The following is a 13,255-nucleotide window of genomic DNA, read 5'->3' on the forward strand; positions in this document are numbered from 1 at the left end:
CTCACTCACTCACTCTCTCTCTCTCTCTCTCTCTCTCTCTCTCTCTCTCTCTCTCTCTCCTTTTCTCTGTTTTAAAACAGAGGTAGACACCGACGACTTCTCCAAGTCACACCGCCTCAGTCCGGCGACTCCTCACCACGGGACCGCCACCGCTGTGACCGCCTCTTTCTCCTACCTCTAAATGTGCCAGCAGCTCTGACATACAGGCCGGTTTCGATGAGATTTTGGCTTGTGGTAGTGACGACTCCGACGAGGGATTCACTAGTTCCGAGGGTTGAATCTTCATCCTTACTGGTAAATTTGAACCCCAGTCTCTTTCCAACACTTACTTTCCCCGAATCCATCACGTTTGAGCCAAAAGCTCTAACCTTTCTCATTTCCGAACTAACCTCAGAGCCGGTCGGGTTCGATATACCTCATCGACGCATTTGATATTTCAAGCTGAGTCGCATATTTTACATCTGTATGATTTTACTTGACTTGCCCTAAACTTTACGAGACTTGTTATAGCCTCGGTTTGGCTTTCGCCAAGTGTTTTTACGCTAACGGTCTATATATATACTATTATATTTATATATATGCATATATATATAAATGGTTTTGAAACCTAACTACGGTTGGGTCGTCTCACCCGCGTCGGGTTAGCAAGGACGAGTGATCACCCCTACTTTTCAGGTACCTGGCAGCCGGTTTGCGAGGACTTGGACTAGGTGCTAGTGGCGTTGCATCGCTTGTGGTTCACTTCCGATACCGAGGAGCCAACTTCCAGTGTGATTTCCTTGTTTCTCGATCTTTGTTCCTACTTCAATAAACACATTGTCGCATACTCTATTTATTTGCATTCAGACTTGCTTTTCTTTCTCATTGACCCGTACTTATTGTGATGACATGTTTCATTCACATTGTTGTTAATTGTCTTTGAACTATTTGCTACCCTCCGCTATTTTGTAATACAACAGTAATTGAACCATTTTGCTTCATATCTGAATTTCATTTGCTATTTATGTTTACTTTAACCTTGTGTTCGTGAGTTGGTGTTGTCGGTGTGTAGGATCCCGCATCGATTGACACTAATTTAGGACTACGACGATTACTATTGCATCTCTCAACCAGAAATGGTCCCGGGGTGTGACAACTAACCTCAAGAATGTTGTTGTGTTTAGAGAACATTACTCCTCTCTCTGGAGCTGATTTTAAGTACCTCAAAATTTTCACAACAACATCTATGTGACTCTTGCTTGGATTATGCATGAATTGGCTCATTATACTCCCGACCAACGACTCGCTTGGATTATGTATGAACTGGCTCACCTACACTCACTGTAAAAGCAATATATGGTCTAGTATGGGTCATATAGATCAAGCACCCAACTAACCTTTGATAGCGAGCTCGATCAGTCGGTGTCTGGTCTGGATACTCTGTTAGATGATGGTTTTGCTCGATAGAGGTGTCGATAGGTGTGCAATCTAACATACTTATCTCTGTCAACAAATCAAGTATGTACTTCCTCTCGCATAAGTAGATCTCGTCTCTCCCCCTTGCTATTTCAATCCCTAAGAAATACTTGAGATCACCCAAGTGCTTTATCTCAAACTCAGAAGACAACTGTTCCGGCAGTCGATCTATCTCTACAATATCATTGCTAGTAATCACCATATGATCAACATATATAATCAAAGCTAGTACCTTCCCTTGTTGATGCTTAAGAAACATGGTATGATCTGAATTACTCTGTTTATAACCAATCTTCCGCATAAACTGTGAAAACCTCCCAAACCAGGCACGAGGTGACTATTTGAGACCATATAGAGACTTTCTCAATTGCACACAAAATTACCAGAAGAAGTAGTTACGTACCCTAAAGAGAGACTCATATACACCTCTTTATCTAACTCTCCATGAAGAAATGTATTTTTGACATCAAACTGTCGGAGTGGCCAATTCAAACTAGCAGCAAATGAAAGGAGCACTAGGATAGTGCTCATCTTTGCAACAAGAGAAAAAGTCTCATCATAATCAATACCATATGTCTGAGTAAACCCCTTCGCAACAAGGCGTGCTTTATACCTGCTAATTGATCCATCCGAATTATGCTTCAGAGTGAACACCACCCAACTACACCCTACAGCCTTCTTGCCATGTGGTGAAGGCACAAGTTCCAAAGTATCATTTTTCTGCAATGCCTCCATCTCTTCCTCCATTGCTTTTCTCCACATTGGATCCCCCAATGCATCACGCACTTTGTTTGGTACCGATACAGTAGATATTTAATTCATAAATGATTCATATTACTTTGATAATCTCCTAGTGGACATATAATTGGCTACTAGATATTTTGATTTGGCATGTAAACTAGGTTCATATCTTTTGGGGGGTTGACCTTTAGTAGACATGTTTGGTAACACATATTACCCACTATCAGACTCACTACTAGTACCAGTGGATGTACAAACCTCATATGAGTGACATTCTACACCAGTAAGTCGTTGGTCGGGGGTATGAGTGATGGCGGGAGGGGCAGTTGTTCTCTCAACTATTGATTCTTCTTCAAGAACCTGGGTGTTTGATGCTTCTACCTCTGGTGGAGCTTCTGTCACTATTGGTACCTGATTATCTGAAGTTTCCACCTCAGAATGAGCTTTTGCTGCTGGAGTAAAGGTATCTCCAACAATGACTCTTTTTGATTCATCCCCCTCGCCATGATACAGCTCTTCGAAAAATGAATTCTCTCCCTGAAGGGCTGGATCATAAGAGGTAAAGTAACTCATGTCCTTAAAGAAAGTAACATCCATAGTGATATAGTACTTTCTAGTGGGTGGATGATAACACCTGTATCATTTCTGATTTCTCCCATATCCAACAAACACACACTTGATCGCCCGAGGATCTGATTTCGACTTTCTTTGGCTTTTAGGGACATGAACAAAAGCCACACAACTAAAAACATGGGCAAGTATATTGTGAAAAGAGGGAATGTACACATGAGATGCAAGAACCTGAAGAAGAACTTTTCCCTGAAGGACACTAGATGGAAGACGATTGATAAGATAAGCTGAAGCTGCTACAACATCACCCCACATATATTTAGGCATATGAGCACTAAAAAGAATGAAACAAGCCATATCAAGGAGATGACAGTTTTTCCTTTCGGACACCCCATTTTGCTCCGGTATTCGTGGACATGTGGTTTGGTGAATAATCCCATGATCTTTCAAAAACTGTTAAAAAATATGACTTACATACTCCCCCCCCATTATTAGAACGAAGAATCCTAATGGTACTTTTATACTGTGTTTGAACATGAGTGTGAAAAGCTTGAAAAGCAGGAAAAACCCCATCTCTGATCTAAAGAAGAACGACCCATGACGACCGAGTGCAATCATCAATAAAAGACACATAATACCGCATACCCGTGACCGTAGGCCCTTTGGAAGGTCCCTAAACATCAGAATGAATTAATTCAAAATGAGTATGGCTTTTAGAAAAGCTCGGAGAGTAGGTAGAACGATGACTCTTAGCAAGAACACATGTTTCACAACGCAAAAATAACTCATTCACACCAATAAACAAAGAAGACATGCTTTTTTCATAACATGGAAAGATGAATGTCTCAATCGACGATGCCACAACCAAATTTCACTTAGATGATTAGAACTTGCTGTCAGAGCGGTGGGTGGCTGTGCTCCTGGTTTCTGTCCTGCATATGTCTGATCCAGGTGAAAAATCTGCCCCTCAAATCCTCCCGACCGCGTATCTCTTTGGTGAGAAGATCCTGAAAAATCACATACATGGGAAAAAGGTCATAGTGCATTGAGACTTAGTGTTCAAATGGGGAACAGATAACAAGTGATGTGATAAATCAGGTACATATAGAACATTATGAAGTTCTAAAGTAGGAGTGATACGAACTGACCCTCTTCCTAACACTGGAAAAACCTCACCATTAGCATTAGTAACATAAGACACTGGGGGAGGAGATAACTCAGTAATATAGTAAGATTTATCATAAGTCATATGATCAGAGACACTAAAATCAATAATCCAAGTATTAGAACCAACAAAGTGAGAAACCTTTAAAGTCATACCGATCTTACCACCTGCTCGAGGCTTTGTGGTCACCGAATTATTACTGTTAGTGCAGAATTGCCCCACAACATGTCTAGAGTCGTGCGAGAACTCAACTCTCTAATCATCCATGTCGTCTAGCTCTCTAATGACATTCTCCGCATCTCTATTGTGGACAAAATCAATAAAAACATAACCCGGTGGTCTCCTTGCAACCCATATCCTTTTGATACTTCCGAAGTTATGAAATTCAATCTCAAGCTCATTTTCTGAAACTCGAGAATTCAAATTGCCAATATACACAGTAGACTTTTTTTTTCTCGAGTGTACTATCAAATTCTTGGGTGTGATAGACAAAGTAGCCCAAAACGAGTTGGGCCTGACAGAGCGGATCAGAGCTGGAGCGGGTCGGACAACACAATCCAGGTCGCGTTGAAACCAATCTAATTGATCTAGAAATCACCGTGCGACAATGGAGACGAAGGGAAGAGGAACAAGCCAACGCTGGAAGGATTAGACGCCGACGCCTGACTGGAGATGTAGTGGCCTGGGCAGGCGGAGAACGGTGAACGAGGACGGAGACAACGCCGACGCGGGTTGAGATTCAACCAAAGAGATGTGGTGGCAAACTGACTGGATTTGAAGTCGTCATCAGCCGAGATTGGGTGAAAGCCGACGTGTAAGGCCACCATAGAATGAAGACGCTGAAAATCAACGGTGGGAATGACGATGCTTGTGTTCTGAGTGCCTAAAGCAGAAGCTTGAGTCCCTAAAGTGCCAGACCGTATATCAAAGACACTTCCGAACTGAATTGATAATGTGAATCGCGTCTGACCGAGAACTTACGCCAGAAGGAGGTGATGCCGGACTGATGAATCAGAAAGCCGGTGACGATCTATGGTGGAAATATAACCCTAACAATGGGGTTTAATTCCATAAACAAATTGCAGCGAAAAAAAAAAGACAAAGTCCTTCGGATCTTTGCTCTGATACAAACTCAAATATAATATAATGATTATTATTCATACAAGTTCATATCATACATTTATATGAGACCTATCTAATACGAACACTGATCACAAAAGTCAATTACTACAACTACATAATACAATATGTACATAAGGCTAGAAGTTGTTGAGCTAACATCTATCTCTCTTAAACACAACATTGGGATGCTTCCGAAGTTATGAAATTCAATCTCAAGCTCATTTTCTGAAACCCGAGAATTCAAATTGCCAATATACACAGTAGACTTTTTTCTCGAGTGTACTATCAAATTCTTGGGTGTGATAGACAAAGCAGCCCAAAACGGTTGGGCCTGACAGAGCGGATCAGAACTGGAGCGGGTCAGACAACACAATCTAGGTCGCATTGAAACCAATCTAATTGATCTAGAAATCGTCGTGCGACAATGGAGACGACGGGAAGAGGAACAAGCCAACGCTGGAAGGATTAGACGCCGACGCCTGACTGGAGATGTAGTGGGCTGGGCAAGCGGAGAATGGTGAACGAGGCCGGAGACAACGCCAACGCTGGTTGAGATTCAATCGAAGAGACACGGTGGCAAACTGACTGGATTTGAAGTCGTCGTCAGCCGAGATTGGGTGAAAGCCGACGTGTAAGGCCACCATAGAATGAAGACGCTGAAAATCAACGGTGGGAATGACGATGCTTGTGTTCTGAGTGCCTAAAGTAGAAGCTTGAGTCCCTAAAGTGCCAGACCGTATATCAAAGACACTTCCGAACTGAATTGATAGAATGTGAATCGCGTCTGACCGAGAACTTACGCCAGAAGGAGGTGATGCCGGACTGATGAATCAGAAAGCCGGTGACGATCTATGGTGGAAATATAACCCTAACAATGGGGTTTAATTCCACAAACAAATTGCAGTGGAAAAAAAAAAGACAAAGTCCTGCGGATCTTTACTCTGATACAAACTCAAATATAATATAATGATTGTTATTCATACAAGTTCATATCATACATTTATATGAGACCTATCTAATACGAACACTGATCACAAAAGTCAATTACTACAACTACATAATACAATATGTACATAAGGCTAGAAGTTGTTGAGCTAACATCTCTCTCTCTTAAACACAACATTGGGATGCAGAGCTCTCTCTCTCTCTGACGTACTCCGCAGCGACCCAGAAGATTGCTTTGTTTTAGGACTTTTATACAACAATCACGACCACCTAAAAGTTTTTTAAAGTAATGGATCCTCATTAACACCCAAATTTTGTCTTTGTTTGTGCCTTAGCCCTTATGTTCTATCTATTTGTGTTTTTTTTTATCGTTGAACTTGGAAGAAAAGAAGTGTAAGAAATCTGAAATTTAGCACCAAGCCAATCAAGTTAAATCTTAAAAGAAAAAAAAGGAAGTCACAATTAAGAGGGTTGGAGGGACTCGACTTGGGATGGAGCTCTGGAAGAGTTAGGAGATGAAAAGAGACAGAGTGGTTCTATCGATGCTTAATTATTGAGGGAGGAAAAAAAGATAAGAACTGTCTCTTAGCCGTTGATATAGAATGAACGGTTGAGATTCAATTATTAGGCAATATTAGGAAGATTTTCATTATGAGAGGATCTCAATCTGATCGACCATTAGATTAGTATTCCATTATTTAACATGAATCAAATTCAATTATTGTACTTGAAAAACAAAAATATTTTTCCAGAAGCAGCAACAATAATACATGAGTTCCTTTCACATTTAGTTCCAGTCTTCCAGATCTGAAAGTCGTTAATTAACAAATGAGTCTCTTATGTCTGCGTAAGACGAAGAATGATCGTTGTTTCAGGGCTAGTTTGGAGATAACTTATATTAAGTTCTTAACTTAACTTACTGCCTTATCTGATAGCAGATGGAAAAATCCCACCAAACAATTTAAAACATCGTACATGCACCATCATAACTTGCATATCTTAAACTCTCATAGGCTCATATCAAAGGTTGCGATCGAATTCATAAATTTCCGAGTTGTGCACTATGTCTCTATATGAGAATGGCAGCCTAAGAGCATTTTCAACAATTCATTTTAAAATTCTTTATTATAGAGGATAAAAATATTAAATCTTTTTTTAAAAAAACCTCAACTCTAACAGCTCTTTTATTCTATTATTTAACTAAATGAAAATCAAATTAAATCTTATAATGCCATAATTTATATTAAGACCAGAGAATGAGTGATAAATCATTATGTTTTTAAGTTATTTTTTAGGATGGAGAGTGAATTGTTTTTGTAAGAAATAAAATTTAGAGATTGTTTTCAAAATTATACAGATTTTAAAAATTCTACAAATTTAGAGATTTTGTTTCTCTCTACTTTCACTTTTTCTATTATAGAGTGACGGTTTAGAAGAGCTGTTGAAGCTAAAAATTAATGTTTTTCCTCTATAATATAGATTATCTAAATTTTAGATGAGTTGTTGGAGATGCTCTAATAATCTTCTCAAAACAAAACGTAAGCTAATACAAAAACGTTAATCGCAGCGAGTACAATGTTAGGATCAACATCACATTCATGGAAGACAATCATTCATGGTTCAGATCCCAAATGTGAACGAAAACGATGTTTCAAAATGCACATTTTGTTATATAATTCCATAATATCGAATTTTGCTAATAGCATGACAAATCACAATTGGCATGGTATATATGCTGTGGATAGATATTCACAGTTTTAATTCATGATCTAGTATATTGTGGTCCTAATTAATTTGCGTAGATCAACAAGCCGCCTTCAGATGAGAGATGAAAATTCCAATACAAAACGAAACTATGAAAATCAAGCAACGTAGTTTTAGACCATAATAAGCTTCGATCAATTACCAGAGCTAGAGAGCTTCTTTCATAAACCTTTATGTTTAATCATGCCTAAATTTGTGCAGAACACTCCACGAAATAGGTAATTCATAAGGATGGAAACAAATTATTATGTAAATATACAAACGATATATGACTCTAATTTAATTTTGCATAAAACATGAAGATTAACACTCGTCAACCTCGATTTCCATTGGGATGATAATTGCCTATAAGGTTATATAATATAGTTTGCTCATCTTGCAAAGCTGGTGAATGTGGAGTTTTAGTAGAGCCGTAGTGCGCAGTCCCCCTTCATAACCTCTCTTCTTGCTAGTGCGCATTGAACTCGATTGACACCATTATTAACGGTAGTGGGACGGCCGGATGCAAAGGATTGTGATATGTGAGGTATCGATATGATGTATGTTCATGCATGTTCCTTGTGTTTTTTTGGTATAAGAACTCATAATACAACTTAATGGTACATGAGTCAAACTCAAGAACTCTCACTTACAAGTGAGATTAGTGGCTTCACTAGGCCAAATATTCTAACTGAAGTTTATTGATGTTGTTTTAACATTATACATTGAACTCCCTTTTATTGGGAAACAAACATAATGTGCATTATATCACAGTAACAAAGCATAATGTGACTGTAAGCATTATAATTTTTTTTGTAATTGTTTCAGAGCGCATGTGCATTATGCTTGTTGGACGTTAATTTAATACTATGTGAGATGATATAATCATCTTTCATTTGATCTAGCTGAACTAGATAAGTTCAATGTATAATGTTACATGACTTACATCAATCATTATTGTGATGTTTATAGCAAAAGAGTCAAGGAACCTAAATGAAATTCCACATAGCATCTAATTTTCTTCTAAGTCTGATTATTTAAATATTTTGGTCGATTCTTGATATCCTTTGAATTCTTTGACTTATAATACATTGCATAATCTACAATACATACTCCGTATATGTTTAATCTTAGGTCAAAACCCATAACATCCGACTTTAAATTCAAGAATCCGATCATATCCAAGCATGACCATAAAAATTACCCTCTTTTCCCTTATTCACCATAAATGAAATCCCATCTAATTTATGACACCCTTGAATGGAATGCATCTTTTTCCCTTTGGATTTGGATTCACAATCACGGCACCAAAAAATGCACCTATCACCCCACAATTACGAAGAAAACATTAACAACAAAAATAATAAAAACAGTTTCCCCTAACAAAAAATTAAAATACGAAATTAGCAACAGAAAAGGGTAGGTACGGATTGAAGACCCAGACATAGATGAATGAGATACAACAATTGACAGTTTACAGTTGTTGTTGCTCAATCTCCCAGAAGAGACCAATATAAGGTGAGAGACAAATGCCCAAATAGTCCGAGTAAGACAGAGAGAGATTCCCTCTTCATTCTTTCTTCCTTGTGGGTTGTGATATTATTAACAAACAAACCCACTTCTCTTCTCACACGAACACACGTCGTCTCTGTTTTTGGTACAAAACCCTCTTCCTTCTCACTTTTGTTTCGATTTTTTATCATGTTTTTTTGGTGATTGGTGATTGTCTCTGTCTCCAAATCTTGTTTCTTCCATTTGCTCAACGTGCCACAGACCCCTATTTGGCTCTCTTCTTCTTCTTCGTCTTGAACATCTAGGTTCTTGCTCCATCTAGCTCTGTTGTTTCATTCAAGTTTCAATCTTTGTGGGTTTGTTGTGTTGGATTGCATTATATCTTTTCCGGGTATTGTTCAATCTCTGTGTTTGAGCTGAAGACTTAGTTGTCCTCGTATGTGGTACATGTTTGTAATACAATCTCAGTAATCTGAATTATTGTGATTCTGGTTTGGTATGATTTGTGTTGATGTGATTAGTATCAAGTTTCAAACTTTAGTCTTGGTTTTGTGCTATCTGGAAGACTGAATTATTATAGTTGTATTAACATGATTGCTCTGTTAGACTCTGGATAAGTTTGATCAGAAATTTTATTTGGGATTGTTTGAAGAATGAAAGTTTGATTGTTTTTTCTTTTCTTTTGTAACTGATTCTGTCATTATCAATGTAAACATCTGATATAATTTATATCAACTCATTAGGTAGTTTTTGACTTTTGTTGAATCCTATTTGGTGTCCAATGTCGATTTTGTTGATGCAACACTTCTGTCTCTTCTGATATATTTCTAGGCTGCTGTTTCTTCATCTCTGTTCTTTCCGGCTTTCAATGATTATGAAAAAATATATGGAGCCAATTCTTGAGCTAATGTTTACGGCAAACTCCAATATTCTTTGTTTGCTACTTATGCAATCCAACAATTTAATAATCAATGTAATCATTTTAATATATGGTTTTGATTCAACAGCTGTATTAAAAGTCAGAATTGTGGAATATTTGGGACGAGTTGCAGTCTGAATTTCGAGGGCGGTATATGAATTCTGATTGTTTGAGGAAGATGAGTATGTGACTGTAGTTGATTTCAGCCGAGCATAAGGTTTGGTAATGGGGTCTGCAAACATGGAGAAGAAATGGCTATTCCCTCTTGTCATAAGCTCTTGTGTGTGCTTATTCCTTCTAGCCACTTCCTTGAACTTGGGTCTTGTCTCATCACCACAGAAACTCTTGTCCTCGATGTTACAATCTCGAGCAGTAATAAACCAAACCAGTGCAGCTTTCGCCGAGACAAAAGTTTCACAAGCTCCACCCCCTCCTGCAGGACCATCTATTCCTCGTTTTGCTTATCTAATTTCAGGGTCAAAAGGGGATATGGAAAAGCTTTGGAGAACTCTTAAGGCTCTGTACCATCCTTTAAATCAGTATGTACTTCATTTAGACCTTGAGGCACCAGTTGCAGAAAGATTGGAGCTTGCTTCACGAGTGCAGAACGAAACGATCTTTAATCAAGTTGGGAATGTATTTATGATAAAAAAGGCTAACATGGTCACTTATAGAGGACCAACAATGGTTGCTAATACACTTCATGCCTGTGCCATTCTGCTCAAGAGGAGTAAGGATTGGGATTGGTTTATCAACCTCAGCGCCTCAGATTACCCGCTTGTTACTCAAGATGGTTAGTCTATATTGTATTATGCTGTCTGAATTTCAGAATTATAGTTTTACCGTTATTGAAGTATGTATGGTTCTGTGCTAAAGTATGTTTTCTGTGTTTCCTATGCCAGATCTTCTCCACACCTTTACAGGTCTAAATAGAGAACTGAATTTCATTGAGCATACAAGTCAGCTTGGTTGGAAGGAGTAAATCCTCTCTTTTCCCTGCACTAAACAAAGCTTAAACATATGTAGTATTGTCCTCTCATTTTAATGTTTATAGCTGATCTTCACATTAAATGGCTTTTTCAGGGAAAAAAGAGCAATGCCTTTAATTCTAGACCCTGGTCTCTACTCATCAAAAAAACAAGATGTATTCTGGGTAACACCCCGGCGAGCATTGCCCACTTCCTTTAATTTGTTTACTGGTGAGTAATGACTTTGTTTTCCTATAGCTGTTTGGATTTCTGGTAACTCACACGACATTGAATTGTGCAAAAAAGTAAAAGAACCAAAAAAACAAAATTATCCTGTGAAGTCTAACTGATCACAATCTTAAGATAAATGTGTGTAATGATTATATCTTGTTTGTCATTTTGCTGCTACTTAGTTTTCATTTATTCTGCTTTGAAGAAATTGCTTTGGTGGCCAGAATTTATATTTACTGAGCTTTAGGACAGAGTTATTAACTACAAATTTGTGTCAAAATCTTGTTATGAAAGGTTTTACAAAAGAATTTAGGAGTCGCTTTTGCAAGTAAAAACTTCTTCCACTCACACAGCTATGAAAATAATTGTTGCTTTGAACAATTTGGCACAAATCAGTTGCATGAGTTGGATCACCAGCTCATAAATTGATGAATTTCTGTTTCTTTGCTCTTCCTTTGCAAAAACCTAGGGTTAATTGCAACAGAGGCCTTTACCTGCATTGTTAATCTTATCTTTTCACATTGTGTTCATTTGATTTCTTCATTAGTCTTTCATATGCTAAATTTTGTCACAGGTTCGGCATGGATGGTCCTTTCACGATGGTTTGTTGAGTACTGTGTTTGGGGTTGGGACAATCTACCTAGGACCCTTCTCATGTATTACGCAAACTTTGTGTCCTCGCCCGAAGGCTACTTTCACACTGTTATATGCAATGTGCCAGAGTTTGCCAAAACTGCAGTTAACCATGATTTGCACTATATTTCATGGGATATTCCTCCCAAACAGCATCCCCACACTCTTAACATCAATGACACAAGCAAGATGATTGGAAGTGGTGCTGCTTTTGCCCGGAAATTTAAAGAAAATGACCCTGCCCTAGATAAGATTGATAAGGAGTTCCTTCACAGAAGAAAAAATGGCTTCACTCCTGGTGGCTGGTGTGCTGGGAAACCAAAATGCTCCAGGGTTGGGAACCCAAACAAGATCAAACCAGGTCCAGGGGCCAAAAGGCTTCGCACTCTTGTCGGCAGGCTGACATTGACAGCTAAGTTCGGTCAAAACCAGTGTAAATAGATTCTCTGGGAATTCTTTGGATCAGGTGCAAAGAGATAAGGGAAAGGAACTGTAAAAGAAGAAAACTCATAGAAGTATATATCTTCAAGCTGGACAAGAGTTGTGTTGTTATTTATTGGATCAATTTTGATGTCCAACTTAGTTGGATTTGAGGCAGATTAACATCCTTTCAAGCAGAAACCAAAAATTGTCACATTCTTGGAACCAAAAAGGTGTTCAGTCATCAGTAGGTATTAAATGTAGAACTTTTACAATCATATAATTTATCAGTGGTATACCTTTTTTCCTTCCACATTGTTGCTGTTTCTTCAGATTCTTATGCTTAGTCTCTCTATTTTGTTGGTTTTTGTTTCTCTAGACTATAACTTAAACAACATGGAGATGATGACACAAATAACTAAAACTGCTCTATAACTGATTAAAGTAAAGAGCAAGTCCATGTACATAACATTTTCATTGAATTCCTAGATTCAGGTTCATGTCATATTATTCCATGTTGGATTCCATTTTGACAGGTTTTCTTATGTAAAAAGGTGAAGCAGAAGAATTATATTGTGGAAGGCTATGAAAAGTTTTCTACCTACTTCCCTACACGAAGTTGGATAACGAAGGCAATGAGGGAATTTATTTTGATGGAGGGCTGGTTGTATTCACAGCTTCCCTGATGTTATTAAACACACGAGGAACTCGTATATTGAACTTTTTTTTTCATGCTTATTTCATGTCAGTTCTGAGAAACGAGTCACCTTAGTACTTCCATAATCCATCCAGGGTTGAAGGTTTTGACCATTCAAGGAGAACTCTGAATTT

The 13,255-nt window shown here is 38.2% G+C and overlaps 1 protein-coding gene across 4 annotated transcripts; it reads left to right on the forward strand.

Moving 5' to 3' along the window:
- The first annotated feature begins 9,263 nt into the window (after positions 1-9,263).
- Positions 9,264-12,997, forward strand: LOC126789153 (beta-glucuronosyltransferase GlcAT14A). Of its 4 annotated transcripts, XR_007671491.1 has the most exons (6): positions 9,461-9,558; positions 10,261-10,965; positions 11,075-11,150; positions 11,256-11,371; positions 11,946-12,675; positions 12,979-12,997. XR_007671491.1 is itself a non-coding variant. In XM_050515247.1 (5 exons), exons 2-5 carry the CDS (start codon positions 10,398-10,400, stop codon positions 12,443-12,445), a joined length of 1,260 nt encoding a protein of 419 aa, XP_050371204.1. In that variant the 5' UTR covers positions 9,264-9,398; positions 10,261-10,397; the 3' UTR covers positions 12,446-12,737. The 4 variants fall into 4 exon arrangements, 3 of the variants coding, with proteins under 3 accessions (XP_050371204.1, XP_050371202.1, XP_050371203.1); XM_050515247.1 differs by lacking the exons at positions 9,461-9,558; positions 12,979-12,997 and adding an exon at positions 9,264-9,398 and having other exon boundaries at positions 11,946-12,737; XM_050515245.1 differs by lacking the exon at positions 12,979-12,997 and having other exon boundaries at positions 11,946-12,737.
- Positions 12,998-13,255: the final 258 nt, after the last annotated feature.

Source organism: Argentina anserina, chromosome 3 (genome assembly GCF_933775445.1).
Source record: "Argentina anserina chromosome 3, drPotAnse1.1, whole genome shotgun sequence".
Taxonomy (NCBI): Eukaryota; Viridiplantae; Streptophyta; class Magnoliopsida; order Rosales; family Rosaceae; genus Argentina; species Argentina anserina.

Bases quoted from the DNA above. Each gene is read 5' to 3' on its own strand.
- LOC126789153 (XM_050515247.1), top strand. From the start codon at position 10,398: ATGGGGTCTGCAAACATGGAGAAGAAATGGCTATTCCCTCTTGTCATA. The intron at 10,966-11,074 runs GTTAGTCTATAT...TTCCTATGCCAG, and splicing joins CCCGCTTGTTACTCAAGATG to ATCTTCTCCACACCTTTACA. The intron at 11,151-11,255 runs GTAAATCCTCTC...TGGCTTTTTCAG, and splicing joins AGTCAGCTTGGTTGGAAGGA to GGAAAAAAGAGCAATGCCTT.